Genomic DNA, 23,050 nt, shown 5'->3' with positions numbered 1-23,050 from the left:
GTAATATAATTTTATTTTATTTATTTTTTTGTATGAACGTACGGCTCTTGTTATTTGAATATGCTAATTATAACAGTTCCCATTGGTCTGTGGCTGAGGCTGCACCCGGTAATGGGCGGGGTTTTGAGAGCAGAGAGAGTGTGTGTATGTGTGGAGCGGTTGTGTTGGACGGGGTATTTCTCTGAACTGAGACGTGCTGTTAATGTGAACTGGACCTGCATTTACACATTACCGCTGATATGGAGCCCAGACAACAGGGTGAGCTCACTTTCCAAATTTTTTTAACCCTTATTGTTCTGTAAACATATGTGTGGATGTAAATGTGTTTAAATACTTCTGCAAATATGGTTTCACTTTCTTGTGTATCCTCAAATAAAGTGAGTAGTCCTTCACTGAAGAGGCACGTTATGTTATACTGGTTTTATTTTTGCATTCTAGAAAATAGATATGATATATTACAACATTTAACTAGACAGCTAACAATTATTAGGCTATTTAAAAGTCATATGTACATGTTTTTGTAGTCTAGTTAATTTAGGCTTCATTCTAACAATGTGCATGAGTTTAAGCCAGACTTTTGATAAAGTTTTCCATGGATCTGTTGTCAAAACACGTAAACAAATTAGGGAATTGGATGCAGCTCCTCCCTCTCTCTCTCAGGTTCCTTTAGGCACTGTGATCTAGACAACCACGTGACCTTCCCATTTCTTTCCACGTGACTGTCCTGAGCTAAATAATTGAAATCTTGTGACCAGATATGTTCCAGTGGTGGTACCAGTGAACTGGCTGGGCTTTAACTAAACAAAACTGTACAGCTTAGTAATATAGACATCCTGTTGGCACCGAGTACTGTGTTGTTCCACCAATCTAACAAGCACTAATTATAGGGTTGGGCAATGAAAAGTCATATAATTATCAATCAATGTCAGTGTAATAAACTTTTTGGTATACTGTTTGAGATCTAGGCAAGGATCATCAAACACCTGTACCAACAAGACCAGTGATAACCAAATAACCAATGAATTAATATTAGATCAGTAAGCATAAACAAACAAACATTAACATAGTTAAGCTATAGTATAGTAAATTAAATTATGGCAATAATAAAACAGCTCTGCTGTTGTTATTGTAGTAGTACAGTGCAGAGAAGTAGTAAACACTTAAGTGTAGTATTTTTGCACTCTACAAAAACTCTTTTTACATTATAGTAGGATATAGTATAGGAGTACAGTATAATATAGTACATTATTGTAAAAAAAAAAAAGTAAACAAACCTGAAAAAAATAGTATATTTTTAATATGTAGTTATAGTTTAATGTTATTTATACATTTGTTTAATATTTAAAAGTGCAAAAGTCAATTCATATACAGTATGTATACATTTGTGCACTTATACTCTAATCTTTTGTTTGTTTTGCCAATCATAATTCATAGAGCTGTACTCTAGCGTACTGACTCCTGAAGCAATATTAGACTGGGGTAAGAGCTTGCTGTGTAATGCAATGAAAGTGAATGTGACAAACCCAACCTCTGTAGCCATGTAGATCACTCCATTTCCACCTCTGAGCTGATGGATGCTGAGTTGTGTGTAGCTCTTTGACATAGGTGGTTTTAGATGAAAGTAGACAGCCATGTCAAAGACTTCAGCACATTCAAAACTTGTAGACAGTGCTAAACCCTAGAGATCTGACATTATTTGATTGATAGACCCTTCGTTGTGCTTGAAATGCATGCCATGTTGAAGTTCACTGAATGAGACAACATGGGTTTGATATGCATGTCTGTGTAAGTTTGGTTTTTGAATGATGTTGAATATCTCACTTCAGTCCTCTGCTGTTGAATGCAGACTGATTGCATGTTATTGTGAGATTTGAGTGGCATTTTGTAGTTTGTAATCTATTTGGTGTATCACCTCATGAATCAGATCATGTAATGTTCTCCTCATTTTCAATCTGCTGAACCACAGAAGACAGAGAAACTGTCCATGCAGGTAAGTCTCAAAAACATCTAATTTCATGTGAAGGATGTCACTTAGCAGAGTTTTAAAAGCAACCCATTAAACACTTGGTCACTGTCTGGAATTTCCCGCCAGTCACTAAATGCTCTGTGGTGTCTCTGTGCAGCACTCAGACAGAAGTAAATCCAGTCAGATAATCACTAAGGAAAAATCCCTCAGATTACTCCGGCAAGTCAAGAAATTACGCAACAGTTCACTGAAACCATGCCTTTAAATGATACGGCTTTATTTCAAGCTCCAAATAGATTGTGCTTGCATTATTGAAATTATTGAGTTATTTAGTGACTATTAGATGTTCTGTTTGTTAAGCTGCAGTAGGGAACTTTTGTAAAAATATATTTTTTACATTTTTTTAAAAACCTGTCATTATGTCCTGACAGTAGAATATGAGACAGATAATCTGTGAAAAAAATCAAGCTCCTCTGGCTCCTCCCAGTGGTCCTATTGCCATTTGCAGAAAGTCATCCGCTCCCGGTAAAAAACAACCAATCAGAGCTGCGGTCCGTAACTTTGTTTGTGTTCAAAATGTAGAAAAATGTACATAATAAACGAGTACACCATGAATCCATTTTCCAAAACGTGTTTTTAGCTTGTCCTGAATCACTAGGGTGCACCTATAATAAGTTTTTGTATTCAGACTATTTTAGATTGCTTCGGGTACCGTGGCGGAGTAACCAAGTACCTTTGTGATTCTTCATAGACATAAACAGAGAGAAGTAGTTCCGGCTACAATGTCCTTCCGCAACACGCAAGCAGTTCTGTTTATTAACCGCTAGAGCATCAAAAGTTCCCTACTGCAGCTTTAGGAATGCTGTCAAATTTAGCCCGATAACACAAGCATTGCTATTGTTAACTAAAAGTAAAAATATTAGTTTGCAAGGTGTTAGTAATGTAAAATAAAAAAAAAATCAATTAAAAAATGAAAATGAAATCAATTAAAACAGAATAGAAAAATTTTAGTACTAATAAGAATTACATTTAACCTAAAAATGTTATGATATCATAAAATATGTATATATAAAAACAAAAGCCATAAATATTAATAAACACAGTAATAGTATTCCTGTGGCTCAAGTGCTAGGGCATTGCGTTAGCAGCGCAAGGTTGTGGGTTCGATTCCCAGGGAACACGTTAGGTAAAAACTGTTAGCCTGCATGCACTGTAAGCGTCTTCTAAATGCATACATTTATTTATTTGAATTTCTAACACTAACTTGTGTTGTGCAATTGGGTTAATGTTTATTTAGCTGTTGTTTTATAGAAGTTTTGCTGATGTGCATTAAGTTCAGTGTTTGGATACAAGATGCCATTTAGACTAATATTACAGAAATTGACAGCATTGTTTTACCTTACATAGATTACACAGATTAAAATGGTATCTCAAATATTTAAGTAATTAGTGTTTTTGATAATCTCTGGTCTGGCTTTGAATGCCTTTTTCTTAATTTCTATAAGTGGGTGATAAGAAATAGGTGTTTTGTTCATCTGATGGTAATAAGAATGCCCTCCTCTTCCTCGCATTGAAATCATTCTCTGAGGACAGTGAAGTGATTCTTTGTGAATCTGTTGCGTCGTCGGGAAGGAAAATGAGGACATTGAGAGAGCAGGATGCATAGTCCAGTGAGCTTGAAGAAGCTGAACTGCCGAGTACACTGCCCTGAAGTGACACTTAGTTACTCCGATGACACACCGAACACCATGACACGACTCACCCAGACAGAAGGACATGAGAAAGATCCACTCTGAGTGACCCATTAATGACAAAAATAGTCAACTGACCCAGAAAGGGAATGTTTGAAGATATGGAGGAGGTTTCTTTCTGATTGTCACTTCTGTATTGCACTTTCCTGTCATTTTAGTGATGGGACGACATACTCATTTAAACTTTGGTTCATTTGAGCAGTTCATTTAAACAGATTTGATCAATTCATTAAAAAGGAATCCGCTCAAAAGAATGATTCCATATGTTTTTAATGCTATTTGATGAAAGAAGACGGATTTTAAATAGATGACCATCCACTTCAAGTTGTAATTGATTAACCAGCTCAACCAGGTTCCTAGCTCTAGATAGGTTAAAAATAGTGGTCTACATTCAAGGGCAGTCTAAGTTGTACTGGCTTATAGCCATCAGTTATCAGTATGAAGCATCTAGAAACCCTGCAGGAAACATGTCATTATTTAAATTAGTTTGAAAACAAACCATTTTGTCCCTCTGAAATGCACAATAGCATTATCTTTTCGAATGATCTTCGAATGGCATAAATATTAGATGTCTCAGCATTTCATCTTGGTGTTGTTGAATGAACCAATTTGATATCGCAAAGCTCTCTTTTTCTGGTAATAAACCTTCAACAAAATTTAGACACCGTAGAAAGGCAATGGAATGGAAAGTGTATTATTTTTTTTTATATTTAAAATGAAAATGATTCTCTTAGCTTCCTCTTATTTGAGATGCGGACCCTTAAATAGATTTAGGGAATCCGATTCATGGGATAATTGGGAGCTTGATGCAAGACATCAAGAAAGTTGCTAGGCAACCCGAACAACGAGGCTGTGGAAGTGTGAGATAATTGCTTTATAAAGTATCTTTTCTTCTGAGTTATGCTCAAAGATCCAACCTTCAGATTTAATCTATATCAAGAAATCAGTTCTTGTTATAAGTAAATAAACAGTGTTGACATCTTAAAACCGAAGACCCAGAGGGATAATCTAGCGTCTCAGATAATGTCAGAATTTTGCATGTGCAAAGTCAACGTACTGTGTGTTGTGTTTCTATGCAGAAGTGATTTGGAGGACATGCCGGGACTCTGATATCTCATATTGAATATTTTCTCATTTTAAATGTCAGCCATATAGGACATGTTCACGCTCATGCCATCATATTGACATTTAAATTTCTAGACCAAAAATGAAACTAATCAAAAACATTTTGATATGCTGATTAATTCACCATCAGATTAATTCACAAATAATAGTTACAAAATAAATGCACAATTAATCACATATGTTAATATTTGTCTAAAAAAAATATATAAATTTGTAATTGTTAGGCCATATGTCCATATAACATGTAGCCTAAATTGTTGTTGTTGTTGTTTGTTTGTTTTTTATAAAACATTGATGCATGTTTTTATAGTGAATATGTGCACTATTTTATTTGCTTCAAAATGAAATCCAAATGGGTAATGTGCATATAGCAAATATATGTAGTTGAAAGACAGATTAAGAAAACTGTAAATGCATAACATATTGTACAAACTCTGATTTTGTCATGTTAATGTCCTTAAAATACCAATGCACCGGCTTGCTTTAGTTGTAAACCGATAGATCTGATCTTCTGTACAAGCTGTTGTGTATGGTGTAAATGCTAAATCTGAGATCTCATTGCTTTCCTTTGCTTAGACCGTCCAGCTCTGCTCTTCTACCTGCTGATTGCATTAGCCACTAAAAGTGTATCACGCGTTTCATGCTCCATAATCAGTTTCTCGTGTAATGACTGACCAGATCTCTGCTTTGTGACTCTTGTTTCCCTGTGGACAAAAACAACCTTAACATTTACTCACATTACTGGAGCCATATCAAATGCATTAGCGCTTCATCATATGAGCTTTCTTTTCGAGCTATTGTAGGATTTCGTTTTTCTTTCACTTTAATCATGAGTGGTTTTGACCTCCAGCATAATTTTTCTGAAGCACATTGAGTTTCCAGGGAAATGAATTCTAAGAGTAACAGGGTGTTTTGACATTTAAATCCAATTCTAAAGGGGTCTGAGTTGTTTTGTGCATTCGTGTTACGCATAATATATGCTGTGATTTCAATATAATTTCACTCTTGGATGAATACTCTAAAATATTGATTTATGTAAGTCATGTCAGACATGTATTGCATTGTAAAGAAACTAAAACATGATGTACTGAGTGGGTGATTCTGCAGTTGAAACTGGGATTTTGGGGAACTGGGTTGAGGTTTCTGTGATTGTTGCGGTAATTAAACCATATTTCTACTTTCATGTCCTCTTCTGCTAACGTAAGTTCAGTTTAAATCCTCAAATGCGTAAGAGAATACTGTTGTTTTGGTGTCTCGTCTCTACATGTCTACTATGAGGTGCTTTAGACTGAAATCAGCCTTATGTTGCCTCTAAACATGCTGCCATAATGCTTGTAAAAATGCCATCATATTTGTTAATCATATGATCAATTATTATTATTTTTAATTTAATGTGATCTTAAAGAAAACATGTAAAGCTCTGTTATACGGCATCAATCTCAAGGCTCTAGTGCAAATTTCTGGGGGTTTTCAGTCTGTTTTGTAAAACCTTTTATTATAACTCAAAATACACATTCATTCTGAGGTGAGGCAGGATAATTACACAGTTAAGGTGATGGTTAAATGTGTTTAAAGGCTTTTCAGACTGACTGAACGGTCGTTTCTGTACAGCGCAAACAGCATGATTTAGTTTTCTACTTTTTTCAGTTGTTGAGAAGAATTGTTTCTTGAGCACCATCAGCATATTCGCATGATTTCTGAATATATAAATAAACACAGAATTCATTTTTGGGTAAACTATTCCTTTTTTGGTATATCAATTATTGCCTCATCCTGAGATTTTTTGGGACTCAAATGGTTCTAAGTTTTTATCAGTGGATTGACTCAACACAAGTTGTTTCTGTGAAATCAGATCTGTGCAAGAATGTGTCCAGTTGACTGAGACATGTTAACAATAACTTTCATTGTTCTGCTTTTTGTGCATTTACGTCCAGGTTTGTTGGACAAAGAGCCTCTAAAGGAAGTGGACGAGGATATGGTGTCAGAGGTGGATCTCACCAACACTATCACAGAAGAGGAGCGAGAGGAAATGGAGAATGAGCTGATTAAGGTATTTTCTCCAGTGTTTTAGTGCTAGACCAGGAAAACGGGCAGGCTGATCCTTAGAAACTGCTAGTCTCTGAACCTCAAGGATACTAAGCTTAAGCAGAAATAGTGCATGTTATGTAAATCCTGCAGATCTGTCTGCAATTTCCTTCTTTGCATGTTGTGACTCACCTTTAAAAAGTGATAACGTGCCACTGTTCACTTATCTTACCTCATCTGGTATGGGAGTTAAAAATGACAGGCATTAGTGTCAAAATATAGTAAGGTGATTTCAGTCATATTGAAGCAATTAGTATTGAAATACGATCCAGTTTACTGTACTGTATTTCCTGAAATATACTGAGCTGTTGCCACACAAATAGTCTGCATTATCTCATCCAGGACCTACACCCATGATTGAAAATCATGTGACCAAAGCGTTCCCATTTTTTCTTGGGCTACTTTATCCTCCCAGATCTCTTCGGCCCACTGAGCCATGTAAGGCCGATGTTAACTGTAAGACAGTTTGCATATGAGACGGAAAGAAAAGAGCGGAGGCTTCATATCAGAACTGAATTACTTGTTAAGCTTCAGCCCCCAACCTTGACTTATTTTCCTTCTGTCAGTTAGATGAAGAAATCACTACTTTGAAACAAGTCCTGGCCTCCAAAGAAAAGCGTCACTTGGAGCTGAAACAGAAACTAGGGATCACACCCCTGAGTGAACTGCGACAGAACTTCTCCAAGAGCTGGTATGACATGCAGACCACCACAGCGTAAGTAGTCTTTGCTAAACCTCGTGATTTGAAAAAGACAAAAGTGGTGGTCCATGCTTACTTGATGAAAATGCATGACCAAAATGGGACAAAATCACTTTTTAACAACCTAGTGGTATTATACATGTGTTAGACGAGTTAGTTTAGGGGTACTGATTTTAGTTAGTAAACGGTAGTTTAGGGGTTTTTACTTAACAAGAACTTTAGTTCAGATGTAGTCAAATTATTATTTTTTATATATTTCTGAATGTATATATTTGTGTATTTGAGTTATTAATGTTAACTAAAACATATTTTTTTGTTATTAATTAAAAAGAAACTAAAAATATTAGAAATGTTGCAAACTAATAAAAACTAAAAGTGAACTAAAATTACAAAAAATAAACCTTAAATTTTTAATTTAAAAATACTAATAAAAAGTACAAAGCATATAACAAACGAACTAATAATTATGAAAATATGAAACAAAAGCTAGTTCTAAATGTTCATAAAGAAAGTATAATATGATATAAATACTGTGATACTAAAATAACACTGAGATGACGTGTCCTTGTCTGTAGCACAAGAGTATGAGCAATAGTGATTTAACAATTTGTGACCTTGGAGCACAAAACCAGTCTTAAGTCGCTGGGGTATATTTGTAGCAATAGCCAAAAATGCATTGTATGGGTCAAAATGATCTATTTTTCTTTTATGCCAAGAACCATTGGATATTAAGTAAAGATATTGTTCCATTAAGATATTTTGTACATTTCTTACTGTAAATATTAAAACTTAATTTTTGGTTAGTCATATGATTAGCTAAGAATTTAAAATATCTTTGGAAAACTTTAAAGAAGAAAATTTTCTAAATAATAAAAAATTTTGCAGCCTCAGATTCCAGATTTTCAAATAGTCATATCTCGGCCGAATATTGTCCTATCCTACTAAACCATACATCAAATTGGGTCACATATATACCTCATGCAATATTATTGTTTTTCTATTAAAATCTAGTACTTTGCATCAAAAAGAAAAATATTTACATTGACCGGTTGTTTTATTAGCCAGCTTCCTTCTTGAGAATGAATTGCAATCTGAATGAGCATGTTGACACAGTGGTGTTTCCTTCTGTCGATGTGTATTTAGGTTATTGCCATCACAGTGTGATCCATATCTGCCTCAGTTCACATTCACCCAGACAGACAATGACTTTCTGAGACACACAGCCCATTTGCACGATAATAACTTCATTGCAACAAGGTTTCTCTTTATATACACACACACTGAACAGACAAATTAGCTATTATTGTCAATGAAAGACAAGTAAAGACTTCCTTTAAATCATGTCTTTTTATGACTCATGATTACCGTAATATAATACTCATAATAATGTTGTTGTGCTTGTTTACCAGCACTACCCTCAGGAATAACACAGACGAATTACACAGATTACAAGCTTGACGAACAGAAACCATTTATAAGAAATGATTATGTGAATGTATTCTTTTATTCATCTAGCAGATGCTTTTACCGAAAGCAGTTTACAAATCACAATAATACAAGAAGGAACAATTAATCAAAAGAAGAAAATGCAGTAATTCTGCTGTACCAAATTAGCAAATGCTTCTGCTTGTCAGGTTGGTTATTGTCTATAAGAAGCATCATGTTACATGTTACTTTTCTCTTGGATAAATAACAGAAAACAGGTTTGGAATGACTTTATTGGTGGGTAAATACAGACGTCATCCACATTTTTTCAAGTCTACAGTTTGTGCCTTTTCTTCTTATTTCAATAAAGAGCATTTGGAATGTTTATAATTTTTTTGTTACACCAATTTAAATTGCTTCTTAGTTGGTTGTTATTCTTGTTATAGTACCTGTGGTGAAACTGTATTCTGTGATAAGTCTGTCTGACTTTGTTTATATCCCGCGTTCACCTAGTTATTCAGTTACTACAGTGACATGGTAACTAGCGTCTCAGATGAATAGTCCTTCTCATGTCGCAGTTGCCATGGTGAAGAGGTTGTGGGCTGACAGGAAAAAAAGCGATCAGATGGTGTCTGCTGACCGATATGGATGATTCCTGCATTAGCCCGAGTGTCTCTGCACATACTCCTATCAAAAGACTAGATTTCCATCTCTTAGACTGGTCTCGGGTCAGTCTAGATGCGCTGTTATACGAAGCATGTAACTTCACAATGTGATTCTTGTCTCTCTACGAATTGTGACTTTTAGTATGATACAACTTAAAGAACCTGTTCACCTAAAAATGAACACTCTGTCATGATTTACTCACCTTTATGTCAGGTCAAACCTTTAAGAGTTTCTATTGTAAAAGATGTTTCACACTATGTTCGTGCTGCATTTTCCGTACAATAAAGAGGGATGCAATAAACAAATCAGAGTCTCATCTTCCATTCCCTTTAAGAGCCAGTTGGATTTGCTATTTAAACGGCGGAATTTGGCACACGCAAAGACAGAACGCGTCTCCGAGATGAAACTGAACTGCTAGTGTGCGAGGAAATAGATTCTAATTCTGATACATGCGATGACTATCCATTATGACATGTAGGCATTTATTTATATATATTAAATTAAATTACATTTATGCATTTAGCAGATGCTTTTATCCAAAGCGACTTACATTCAAGCTAACAATTTTCTCCTAACATGTGTTCCCTGTGATTCGAACCCCCAACCTTGCGCTTGCTAACGCAATACTCCACCACTTGACCTACAGGAACACTATATATATAAATATATATTTAATTAGCCTACAAAAAATTCTTATGCATTTCAATCCTTTAATTTTTTATATTTGGCATGTTTGTGTGCTGCTGTGCGTCCCTGTGTTTAATAAGCAGCGTTTACGCTCTTTAAATAACAAAGAAAAAACATTGCACCAGACTTTAGACCAGGTTTGAGTTGGTCTATGGCGCAGTCTATTTTCAGCTCCTTAAAATAGCATTGTGCCAGCATTGCACACCTCTTTTAAAGGTTAGCACGCCCATGTGCGCACAAATGGGCGCAAATGCATTTGCTAATGAAACGATGTGGCGCTGGACGGGAAAATGTGAACGCCGCCGGACTGAAACTAGCAAACACACTTGTGCTGCGTCTTGCGTCGCATTGCGCCGGGTGTATTATAGGGCCCATACTGTTGCTTTGTGTGAGGGACACACCAATGTTGTTTGTAGACTTTCGACTGATCAGAATGTGCCGGGTTTGGATAGTGTGTGTCTAAAATGTTATTAAATATGGGAGTTTTGTTCTGAGGAATGTAGAGCTCTTGGGTTCAAAAAGTGACTTCAGTTGAATTGCTGTTTAAAATGTGATGGGACTTCATCTAACAGACCTAGTAACATTAGGAAAAAACAAAGAGTAGGAAGTATTTTTTATACAACACAAACCTATAATTAAATGAACCTATACTTCATTTATCTAAATGTCTGATTGTTATTTCTGCAGAGTATCAATAGCATTGTAGCTGACTGTAATTGTTCCCTATTTAGACTGTCTTATTGTATTCTCTGGATTAAAGCAACATTTCTTCCTGTTTTGTATGAAATCACAGAAAAAAAAACTGAAGTGAAGTTCTTCCTGTCTAAAATTCCAAAAAGGCGCCATTTTATTCTTTGCCTGTACATGTTCTAAGTTTGTTCTCGTTCTTCAGTCTCTTCTGGGAACTGGCATGTCTAAAATGTAAATGTCATGTTTAATGTGCTCTAAGATGCACTAAAGAGTTACACCAGGGCTTCCCAAACTGTTTTACAAGTCTTGATGAATCCTTTGAGATTTTAATATTTTAAGTTAATATAAAAAAATAAATAATGACACATTTTAATTTTCATAGTTCTCTGTGGCCATGTGACATGCAATTGAAATAAAAAAATGATTTGTTTAATATCAAATGTTATATATAGTGCTGCCCATACATTATATATGGCTTTTTGGTGGTGTTATTATATCGTTTTACCTCTTATAAAAATGTAAATGTATAACAAATGATATTATGAATTCCATAAATATATTACTGTTTTAAATTACAGTTATCCTGTAAAATAAAAAATTACACTTATAATAATTCATATGTCATATATTTTTGCAAATTCTATTTTACACAGCAAGTAATATATAACTCATATTTATGTATTAAATATATTAAATCCTTCACTTACATATTTTCATATCCTAAAGCTTTATTTTGGCAGAATACTGGTGAAGAATGTGAACTTTACACGTTACACAATTGCAGCCTTTGATTTGATCACACTAAGCTATTCTACTTTTCAGTTTTATTTTGATTAATTGTGCAGCCACATATCTTTATTTTAATTAAGATTTGGTTTAATTATTAGCTTTCAGTCACTCATGAACCCTCTGCAGGTTCGTAAATTTAGACAAACCATATTTGAGGTCATTTCTGCTATGGAATATGTTTTAAACTGTGTACATTTTTATAAAAACATAAGTATGTTTGTGTGCCAATTTTATATTTATGAGAAATATTTTATCAGTGGCATCTATGATAGTAATATCTGATTAAGAGAATCTGGTTTTGTGCTGTTCTCCCAGATACAAAAAGACATCTGAGACCCTGACCACAGCAGGACAGCGGACCTCAGTGGCCTTCAGTAACCTGGGCAATGCCATCACCAGGAAGTTCGGCGATATGAGGTAAAATGTCACTTCCCCCTTTGCCTCTTTCTGCTATCTATCATTTCCTGTTTCTCTTGTGCAGGAATCTCCCACAAATGCACAGCACACACGCTGTGATTATTTCACAGTGAAATGACAGTGGTCTTGAAGCATTTACTTTGGCCAGTCTGTTTGAGTGGCATGTTTGTGTTACGTAAGTCCCATTTAAGCAGCTTTCAGTGGGCCAGATTGGGGGCAGGTCCAGCTGGCATAAAAATAAGAGCTTGTGATGGCATGAAGAATTCACCAGCTCCTCTTCACTGGCTCCTGGATGGTTGAGACACTCTTTGACAATAGATGCATTCAGTTAAGAAGAACAGTAAGAGAGAAGTGTCCACATCTACAGCAGGGTGATAAAGGATGGACTGTTGACGGGTTGTTATAATGAGTAATGGTTATTCTTATTATACAGATGGAAGTCCTAAAAAAAAAAAAAAATTATAATAATACGATTTTTCCTCATTTTTTCCCAGTAGAAATATATAACTAAATATATTTATAAAATAAAATACATTATTTTGAAGAACAAAATTTTGTAGAATAATAAGATTGTTGTTAAAATATGTAGTGTTGTATATTTGAGATTTTTCCACTATATTTGTTCTATTTTTCTAATAACTAATTGTTTACAAATGTAATATATATATATATATATATATATATATATATATATATATATATATATATATATATATATATATTTATACACACACACACAAATAATGTACAACAATATATATATATTGTTGTACATTATTTGTGTGTATATTTATATATAGACAAAAGGGGAAGATATATAATTTACATGATGCAATAGAATTTGCAGCAGTGTTGTAGGATTGCAAGACAATGTTTTATTCATCAATTAATTATAAAGAATGATCAAAATCATTGCATGATGCCCAGTTCTAATTTGCCACTCACTCCCGCATTTGCTTTAGTAATATAGTGTTGATTTTACTGTAACTGGACATTTCTGTAGATCCAAAACCTCATTACCTTGTTTTACTTCAGCATGTTTGGCCTTCAGATACTGTATCCTAGGAGGTATGTGTGGTCGGTTGCCAGTGTGTGACACCATCTCTGCATGTGATTGGGGGTTTTATACCTCATGTTTGCAGTGGACTTACAAAAAACTATGTTTAGCCTTGCATGCTTATTGGCTTATAGCTATAGCAGCATATTGCATGATTAAAATCCATACTGTATATGGAGTTAATATGGAAAGTTCATCAATACTTCAAAATTCACATTATTGTTGAAATGTTGATAAATATTATTATAACTTCTGTACAGCTTATTACTGTGTGTGCTGAGTGCTGTGTTCAGCCTGTTACACCAGGCCTAAACTGGAAATGATTGGAAATGGTTAAAGTTCATTAACAACTTTAACTGCCAATACACAGTGGCTCTAAAAAGTCCAGACACTTGCTCTAAGTAAGTCACACTTAAAAAATTGTCAATGCTATTGCATTAAATGCACACTTTTAAAGCTCATTTCACAAGGTTTCATGCGACAGAACAATTGTTTAAAAGGAAAACAGCAAGTGTTTGTATGTAAACCTGAGGGAAACTAAATTCAGACATCTACTAAAAAATGAACTTAACACCACTTGGACAAAAGTTAGGTCTAAAACGACCAAAGCATAATTTGGCTTAATATTTTTGAAATTCCTATTCCTATTTAAGTGTCCAAATATTTTTTGTGACCACTGTATTACAATTCTAAAACAATTTATTAATCAATGTTTTTTTTTTTTTAGTAATAAAAAATCAGTTGCATGGTTTGAAATAAGTCTGATTTATTTTTATGATTTTATACGTGTGAAAGTTCTACCGATGTAGTTGTTCTTAACTTGATAACTACATGAATTTTATGTCTTCAAATATGTTTTGAGGCTCATATGACCAGAATTTTGTTGCATGCCCTATAATCTGTCAGTGAAAAATTATGTATAATTTTCTTTCCCTGTCTCTCTGATGCACACCAAAGGTCATATTCTCTTGGGTAAGATATTGTGTTTATAGATCTTAGAGATTAACAATAGCTGCTAGCAATAGCTTTTAGCATCTGCATGATACGTGAGAACAGTGACGGTGCTGAAACTAAATCTGAATTACTCCGACAGTGTTTCCATAAATAATCAATATGGGTGTGAAAGGGTGTTCAAGTATCGGAGCAGCTTCTATGAATATTTCAATACAGTTTAAATTAGTGTCTTACATTCATTCTGAGAAAGAAAGAAAAACTGTGTGGAGCCATACATTCATTAGATAATAATAATATGAGATCTGAAATGGTTTAATATTTCAAACTGTGCTGTAGCATTATAAGCAGGTCTTCTTTTTGGTTTTGTTTTGTTTTTTATCGGAAATGCGTTTTCAAATCCATTGCTCTGTCTCCCACATTGACTACATGCATCCGTTAATAGATAACTGGATTCAGCATGTGTTGCTTTTCATTTAACTATTTGTGTTGACAAATAATGCATGTAAAACTCTTGTTTTGATATATAGTTCATGAGAGAAATAGTAAAAACCTCCTTATCCCACCCAGTTTGAATAGCCAGTTTGTTTGTTTTTTATCTGTCAGGTATGCGGTTTAGTTCTCACTATGCATAGAAAACAGGAAGTGCACAATGATCACAGTTCTGTACTGTGTTGTCCATTGGAAAGTCACCAACTTATGCAGTATCATTCTAAATTTGAGGTCAGGTCTTGTTTAGAAAGAAGTTAGTAGTTTAATTTTACAAAGATGCATTTCATCAAAAGTGACAGTAAGTACATCAGTTACAATAGATTTTATATTTCAAGCGAATGCTGTTCTTTTTGGGGGAAAATGCTGTTTCCACAAAAATATTAAGCAGCATATCTGTCAACATGGATAATTATGTAATGTTTTTGAGCACCAAATCAGCATATTAGAAATAGAACGATTTCTGAAGGATCATGTGACACTGAAGACTGGAGCAATGGCTGCTAAAAATTCAGCTTTGCATTACAGAAATAAATTCAATTTTAAAATGTATTCAAATAGAAAACAGTTATTTTAATTAGTAGTAATATTATCCAATTTTAATAGTTTTGCTGTTTTGATCAAATGCAGCCTTGGTGAGCATAAGACATTTCTTTCAAAACATTAAAAATCTTACCAATCCAAATGTTTGGTTGTGTTGGTGTAGTAGTGCAATGTACCGCTGTAGGCTACACTTACATATAACTAGATCTTTTAATTATTAGCAATGTCTACATGTGTCTTATTTGCAATGTATTTGTTTGTCCTTGATAATGATTGAACCTCTCTCTTGCTTGGCCATGCTTTCATGGGGCAGCTATTCTATACGGCATTCAATGAGCATGCCTACAATGAGGTAAATGTGTGCGATAGCTTGCTTTGCATGTTTTTTCTAATGTTGCATTTAAAAAACTTTTTAAAACATTGAAGGATAGACAAACAACATATAAATGCATGTGACATTTTAAAGCACATATGCATATATAATATAGTACCCTACAGGTTGAGTGTTGGTGTGTCAGATGTATAAAAAATTTAATCCTTGCATGTACCATCTTGCATGCACCTTCACTAAAACAACCTAGAGAGGATATTAGGACTAGAGTTGAGGTTTACTGTTTAGATTAAGTAAATAAAGCTAAACAAATTTTTTTTACAGGAACTCGCCTAGCTTCAAGTCCTTTGAGGAGAAAGTCGAAAGCACAGTTTCAAACATTAAGGTAAGCCTGACATACCAGCGACCTTATTAGTGGTCAAACAAGCAAACTGTAGCTCGGCTTGCCCCTTAGTTAAGTGCTGTTAATAATTGATCAGCTTATCGTTAGGAATTTTCAGCTTCACTGTCCTGAAGGTCGCCATACTACCCAATGTCATTAAAGTTTTGTGTTGTGAGCAGTCAAAGGTTGGAGGAACAGGAGGGGCGGGCAGTTTTGAAGATGTCCTGTCTTCAGCAGCCCAAGCCAGCGCCCAGGACACCCCTACTAATAATGTGACCGAGAACAGTGAGCGCTAAGGGTTTCAGTGGTCAACCAGTGGAACTCTGATGACCCCTAGTGGTTTGGAGACCACAGTGAAAGTTGCACCAGGGGCCCCAAAAAACGAGAAGGGTATAACTGCAGTCTGGAGATCTCCTAATAGGGGCGGGAACTCCAAAACTGGGTGAGACCTCCAAAATAGGGCGTGGCTTCCTCCCATTGAGAAACAGGCGCATGACACGCATGCACAATTTTTCCACCAATCCACTTTAGTGCAAACTCCGCCCCAAAGCTGATTCTGAAGTTTTTATTGGATGTGTCTGTTAAAGTGTTTCCTAAACTTTGCAACAAAAAAGCTAACCCCTAAATCTACCCCACACCTTACCTTAACCAGATAAATTGACTGAATGGCGGGATTGGTGCTGAATAGCGTGGTAAAGAAAGTTTCAGTTCAGGAAATGAACAGTTAATAAGATTATGCGATATGAGACTCACCGGACAATGGCACCTTTTTAGTTACACCAAGCATCACTACACCCTCCTAGCCTGCAATTTTCATGTCCCGGGACGGCCCCGTTGTTTGGAATAAAACCATAGAGTAAAATCTTTCCCTCTGCTGGGACGGCTCCTGAGTGATTCCCGTTTACATCATGAAGCAGAGGTTCAAACTTGGGAGCAAACACCGATGGTAACGAGCTTTGGGCTCTGCTCTAGTGGAGAATATTTATTTATATAGAATATTTTATTTTAGATGAACTAGAAACAATGTTTAATTTATAAAGTTTTTTTTTTTTTTTTATGTAAGTCAGTAACAATTGGCTGAAGCCACAGCCAATGGTGAAATTCTTTGCAAAAGGAGACCCCGCCCCATTTTGGAGGTTCTGCCCAATTTTGGAGTTCACGTCCCATTTTGGAGATCTCCGATCTGCCGTTATATCCACTTGAAAAAAAACAGTAATACATGCCTTTCAAATGCGTGTTGGTGGATTATCTGTGCACGGAAGGAAAACAACCAAGTGGAGCCTGTTTATTCTTTAAGTTCTTTTCGAAATATGTATAGTTTTTCAAGGATATTATCTTTGGTGTAGTCCTGCGTTACTTTATTATTTATACTAACTCAACATTGTTTAACTGTAACAAAGCATGATATATTTCCTGGACCAAAAATAATGGCTGCATATACAATCCCTAAAAGAAGTGCTTGAAAGAATGTTCAACAACATTTTGTTTTCCTGTTATAAATGTGTTAATGCTCCTATTCCTGCTAACTAGAGCATGTTTGTTGATAACAGCCTGATGTAAGTTGGAATGTATTGGTAATGATAATTGCCAGTGACCAAAAATGTATAGAATTATTGGTAACACTTTAGAATAAGGTTCCATTTAGTTAATGTTAGTTAACTACTTTCGTTAACATGAACTAAGCAAGAACAATCCTTCTACAGCATTTATAAGTCTTAGTTCATGTTAATTTCAACATTTACTAATGCATTATTTAAATCAAAAGTTGTGCTTGTTAACATTAGTTAATGCACTGTGAATGACCATGAACTAACAATGAATAACTGTATTTTCATTAACTAACATTAACGAAGATGAATAAATACAGTAATAAATGTATTATTCATTGTTTGTTCATGTTAATTAATACATTAACTAACATTAACTAATGGAACCTTATTCTAAAGTGTTACCGAATTATTATATCCTGTTTTTTTCTTTACTTCATACGTTTGTGTGAAATTGGTTGCAGCTTTACATATTTAACATTGACAATGAAGTCAGGTGTTGTTTTAAGATTTTATAGACAAAATATTGCTTCAAATTCATACTCTGTGTTGAGCTGCCGTTCATTAATATTGTTGGTCATTAAAGGTTTTTTTTTTTTTGCAAAGTCAAAGTCCCGGCTCATCAGTCATGAAATTAAGGTGAACTGAACCATAATCAGAAACCATAAAATTAACATTAACTTTACTGTTCCTTTTTAAGTAAAAGGGTAAAGTGTGGCAAAGTCTTTGCAAAAATGTTCAGTTTTGACATTTGAGTTGTTAAAATCATTTTTGTAACTTCTGCTTAATGCTTACCTCTTGGAAAACTAGCACTGTTGTAACTCAAAATGTTCCAGAACTGAATGCCTATACAGAACAAACGTATTTTGAACGTTGTTATAATTATTGCAGGATGAGTTGTATTTATTTTTCCCTTCCATTTTCATGCATTCAGCAAAGTAAAATCAGTTTCAACTGATATGAAATACTATTTTTATTGAAACATCAGTTACCGGAAGGCAGTAAATGCTGATCAAAATACACATTTCATTTTGGTTTAAATAAAAAGAATGAATTTTTATCAAAACTGCAACCGTGGAAACAAATTGCGTCCTGCAGAGCATTCAAACAAACAAGACACAAACGTCGAACAACAGCAAACCATGCTTCTGTGCAATTAAATAAGATTAGAATAAAACACAGTTAATCTGGCCAAAATAAACACTCTTGTGTCCAGATGTGTGGAGGTAGCTTCATAGCCTGACAGGAACTGAGATCATGGTGTCGCTAGGGTGTGAGGGTTTGTGTCAGTGGTCTTCTCTGTATCATTATCTCCTTTAGCAGCGATGTGTCGAGCTCTCTCCTCATTCAAACTCTTCACCAGACCCAACACCTCCGGATGATGGAACCTCCCTGTGATCAGAGGAGAAAATACATAACAGGCAAAATATAAAGCTATTATTTGTACGTTTTGAAAATTGCATTCTCAAATATATGCATAAAATTAAAGGAATAGTTCCCCCCAAAATTAAAAGATGAAAATATAAAAGAAAAGAAATGGGTGTTTGCATACATACATGTAGTATATATACACACACACATACAGTATATATTTTGAAAATATTTACATGTCTATATTTATATAATTTAAATCATAAATAACTAATATATCTTTTTAAAAAATCTGAAATATATACATGCATGTGTGTGTATTTTATATATACACAGTACATATACTATGTAAACAATAACTCAAGTTTTTGCTTGTAAACAGTCCTTGATCTATTTCTCTCCTAATTGAGGCAAGATGACTTTTTCACAAAAGAATGCAATATATATATAGACACACACACACAGTTCACTGGAGATGTGTGGATTACTTGTGGATTATTGTGATGTTTTTATTAGCTTTATGGATTCATTCTGACGGCACCCATTCACTGAAGAATATATATTGTTGAACGACAAAATTTCTACATTGAGATCCTGAGCTGGTAGAAGTTAGGATATGTGTATGACTGAGAAAGATCAAACCTTCAGTGGAAGTGAAAAACTCCTGCAGTCTTCCAGGTTTCCCCTCTAACTCCTCATACTCATGAGCTTGTATTATCATCTCCAGCTGGTCCAACTCCTTCACCAGTTTAGCTTCTGGACTGGACTGAGTCTCATACTCCTTTGAAAGATGTAGTCCAGTCATTCCGAAAAAAAAAAAAAAAGAGGAACACAAAACTCGGTCCATTTGTTAAGTTTTGATCAACTCACCTCCCACAAGCTGTAAATCTCTTTCCGTAAGCCATCAGCTAACAGGCCTGTGATGTGCACCATTGCATCCTATAGAGAAAGACTTTCAAAGTTTACACACAAAATATTTCAAACTTAAAAATAATCTTAAACCATCATACCTTTTCCCTTCTGTGCTTCTCTGCTTTGCTAACATTATCTGCTGGTGCAATATCTCCCACAATACACTCAGCCAAGTCATGAACTAAAGCCAGCTTCATGCATCTATGGAGACAATGTAGAATAACTGTCTCGGTTTCATTTGAAATAAATGGTTTTATTAAATGTATGTTGTTGTAGAAAGCTAATTATTGTACAAGGTTTTTAAGCATTAACCTAAATGGGTCTGGAAAAAAGACTAATATGAATGAATCCTAATGAACCGAACAAGTGTGAATGAATCTTAATGAAACGCACAAATGAAACTACATTAGCTTCAGAAATGTGAATGATTCTAATGAACCAAATGAAATAAGGGTGAATGGTTCAAAATGAACAGCACAAGTGTGAACAGCACAAATGTGAATCAATCTCAGTGAACTGCACATTGCATAAATGAATTGACTCTTCTCTAAACCCCGCCTTCAAATCATACCTTAGCAACTGTCGCCTTACAAACTTTTACTCCCTTACAATGAGGATCTGTGTGTTTGGATACATGTGCAGCTTTATCGACACTGACGAGAAGTACGTTACAAATACGTTTCGAGAAAAAAAATGCGTTTTCTTCCCAAAAGTTATGTAACGTTAAATGTTGAGAGGCTCCTGTGGATTAAACCGTCATTCCCAAATAAACACGAAGACCATCAGTAAGAACATCCACGTTCGCTCCAAGGTAATGTTAAACAGTCAACATATAACGTTAAGCAAAATATATGTTTTAAGACCCCTCATACAAACCTTTCTTTATTGACAGTGATGTCTTGTATGGTTAATGCCATCATAGACATTCTGTACATATGATCAGACACACTCTCAGGCTGTTTGACATTTCTGTACACCCATCCTGTTCGTGGCACACGCTGTAACACAAGCAAACGTTAATATAACATGGGTTGACGCGCAAAACAATGGTATTAATCTGAATTTCACTCACTTTTAGCTGTCCGACTAGTTTCATGAATTGTAACATGTCGTCCATTCCGTTAAATTACAAATAGGACGCTGACGTTAGTGACCCGGATGTAAACCACGGCGTCAAGTTGCCGGTTGTTGTAATGACATGCAACAACCACTAGATGGAGAAAGAATACAAGCGTCTCGCTACACAAGTCCAGCAAAATCTAAATACAGTAGGCCTACTTAATTTAAAAAAAAAAATTTAGTGAATAATAATTAAAGATAATATAATTAAATAAATAATTAAAATAAGTTAACATTTTTAAATTTAAATTTAAACAATACATTTTTCCTAATTATTAACATTGGATTTTTTTGATTACACTGAATAAAGTAATTAATCCATCATTTTATTTTTTTTACCATTTTTTGTGTTCTCACTACTCCAGTGAAATGTTTATGTGAAACATCAATGTTAACTGACAAAAACACGTATTTGCTTTCTTTTATCATAGATTAAAATCATGTGCTTCTCAAATTTGAATAATTTAACCATCTGTTCTTTCTCAAAATAATTTTTCACTCAGTTGTTTTGGCCTTGACATTCACGTTGTCTACAGTGTTTCCTTAAATTAAGTGAGTGGGATTGAGAAATGCCCACTTCACCATGTGCACATTCCTCAGGGAATACAAAATTAAACTAAATCAAGGTTAATACAGGAAATGTAAAATTTAAATGATGAGCTTTGTATTTCCATCTAGAATATGATATAGATTAAACCACAATGATTTAAAGTTTCATTATGCATTGAGAAAATGCAAATTCGAGGCTTTAAACAGTGTTGTATGTGAGGTGGATGACTCATTATTTACAGGATACGAGTCTCTTCCTCACGCAAATCTTTTTTTGGGTGTGTGATGGTGTGATTTTCTGTGATGGTCATCTTCCCCTACCTAAGTCGCTGCTTTTTCTCATGACACCGTTTCCTGGAGGTATGGTCTATTTATAGAGGGTGTAGACAATACATCCTGCTCGTGGGTGTTCTGGTTATCACTTCTTGAACATCAACCAGTAAGGATGTACTGTGGATATATTGCACATTGTGGGATACCTGCTATCAGCTTTAATGATTTTAAATGGTCATTAATTGACAAAATAAGTTTAGATGATTTATTCAATAAAACACACACTACCATTCAAAAGTTTAGTATCTGTAAACTTTGTTTTTGAAAGAAGCCTCATATTCTCATTAAGACTGCATTTATTTGATCAACGATACATATAAACAGTAACATTTTGAAATATTATTGTCATTTAAAATAACTGTTTTCTATATCAGTATATTTATAAAATGTAATTTATTATTGTGATCAAAGCTGAATTTTCAGCATCTTTACTCCAGCCTTCACTGTCTCAAGATCCTTCTTCAGAAATCATTCTCATATGCTGATTTGCTGCCCACAAAATATATCTCATTATTATTAATGCTGAAAACAGTATGTTTTTTTGTGGAAATTATGATAAAAAATTTTAGGAGTCTTAGAAAGTAATTTTTTTATTTCAAATCATTATGTTGAAACGTATATATATATATATATATATATATATATATATATATATATATATATATATATATATATATATATATATATATATATATATATATATATATATATATATATATATATACATACATACATATATGAAAAATGTATTTAATGTCACTTTTGATTAATTCAATCTTGCTGAATAAAAGTTAGAATTTCTTAAAAAAAAAAATATATATATATATATATATATATATATATATATATATATATATATATATATATATATATATATATATATATATATAATCTTATATTAAATATATAATTTCAGGATTTCTTTATTGTGATTCCTTCTCGACGTTTGATGCAATTTGCATTATTGCAAATGTAGTCTATTAATATTAGATTTTATCATCATTTGGAACTGGTATTGTGTTTTAGATCACTTTGAAAAGAAATTCAAGACATGTTTCTAAATGCAACTTAACGGATGTAATTTGAACCGCTTCATCCCTTTGAGTCAAGAAACTCCTGTCACCTGACCTAGAGATCTTCATTTGAACTTGTGAATGGTTCTAAT

The 23,050-nt window shown here is 34.2% G+C and overlaps 2 protein-coding genes across 4 annotated transcripts; one reads left to right on the top strand and one right to left on the bottom strand.

Moving 5' to 3' along the window:
• The first annotated feature begins 115 nt into the window (after nucleotides 1-115).
• Nucleotides 116-17,786, top strand: LOC113120448 (tumor protein D53 homolog). 3 transcript variants are annotated; one of them, XM_026290257.1, is made up of 8 exons: nucleotides 116-258; nucleotides 6,777-6,892; nucleotides 7,494-7,642; nucleotides 12,200-12,301; nucleotides 14,316-14,330; nucleotides 15,655-15,693; nucleotides 15,997-16,057; nucleotides 16,234-17,786. In XM_026290257.1, exons 1-8 carry the CDS (start codon nucleotides 240-242, stop codon nucleotides 16,348-16,350), a joined length of 618 nt encoding a protein of 205 aa, XP_026146042.1. In that variant the 5' UTR covers nucleotides 116-239; the 3' UTR covers nucleotides 16,351-17,786. The 3 variants fall into 3 exon arrangements, with proteins under 3 accessions (XP_026146042.1, XP_026146043.1, XP_026146045.1); XM_026290258.1 differs by lacking the exon at nucleotides 14,316-14,330; XM_026290260.1 differs by lacking the exons at nucleotides 14,316-14,330; nucleotides 15,655-15,693 and having other exon boundaries at nucleotides 16,234-17,785.
• Nucleotides 17,787-18,556: 770 nt separating this feature from the next.
• Nucleotides 18,557-21,065, bottom strand: LOC113120447 (HD domain-containing protein 2). Its single transcript, XM_026290256.1, has 6 exons — nucleotides 20,957-21,065; nucleotides 20,761-20,882; nucleotides 19,983-20,085; nucleotides 19,843-19,911; nucleotides 19,615-19,753; nucleotides 18,557-18,993 (listed from the first exon to the last, which is right to left on the bottom strand). Exons 1-6 carry the CDS (start codon nucleotides 20,999-21,001, stop codon nucleotides 18,857-18,859), a joined length of 615 nt encoding a protein of 204 aa, XP_026146041.1. The 5' UTR covers nucleotides 21,002-21,065; the 3' UTR covers nucleotides 18,557-18,856.
• Nucleotides 21,066-23,050: the final 1,985 nt, after the last annotated feature.

Source organism: Carassius auratus, chromosome 20 (genome assembly GCF_003368295.1).
Source record: "Carassius auratus strain Wakin chromosome 20, ASM336829v1, whole genome shotgun sequence".
Classification (NCBI taxonomy): Eukaryota; Metazoa; Chordata; class Actinopteri; order Cypriniformes; family Cyprinidae; genus Carassius; species Carassius auratus.
The sequence above is the reverse complement of the archived record's forward strand: the minus strand, read 5'-3'. Positions and strand labels throughout refer to the sequence as shown.

What these genes read in the sequence shown, in the direction of transcription:
- LOC113120447 (XM_026290256.1), bottom strand. Translation starts at nt 21,001, where the DNA reads ATGGACGACATGTTACAATTCATGAAACTAGTCGGACAGCTAAAA. An exon ending in ATCACTGTCAATAAAGAAAG is followed by an intron (nt 20,086 to 20,760) that starts GTTTGTATGAGG and finishes TTGTCTCCATAG; the next exon opens with ATGCATGAAGCTGGCTTTAG. An exon ending in AGAAGCACAGAAGGGAAAAG is followed by an intron (nt 19,912 to 19,982) that starts GTATGATGGTTT and finishes CTTTCTCTATAG; the next exon opens with GATGCAATGGTGCACATCAC.
- LOC113120448 (XM_026290257.1), top strand. An exon ending in ATGAGCATGCCTACAATGAG is followed by an intron (nt 15,694 to 15,996) that starts GTAAATGTGTGC and finishes TTTTTTTTACAG; the next exon opens with GAACTCGCCTAGCTTCAAGT. An exon ending in GCACAGTTTCAAACATTAAG is followed by an intron (nt 16,058 to 16,233) that starts GTAAGCCTGACA and finishes TGTTGTGAGCAG; the next exon opens with TCAAAGGTTGGAGGAACAGG.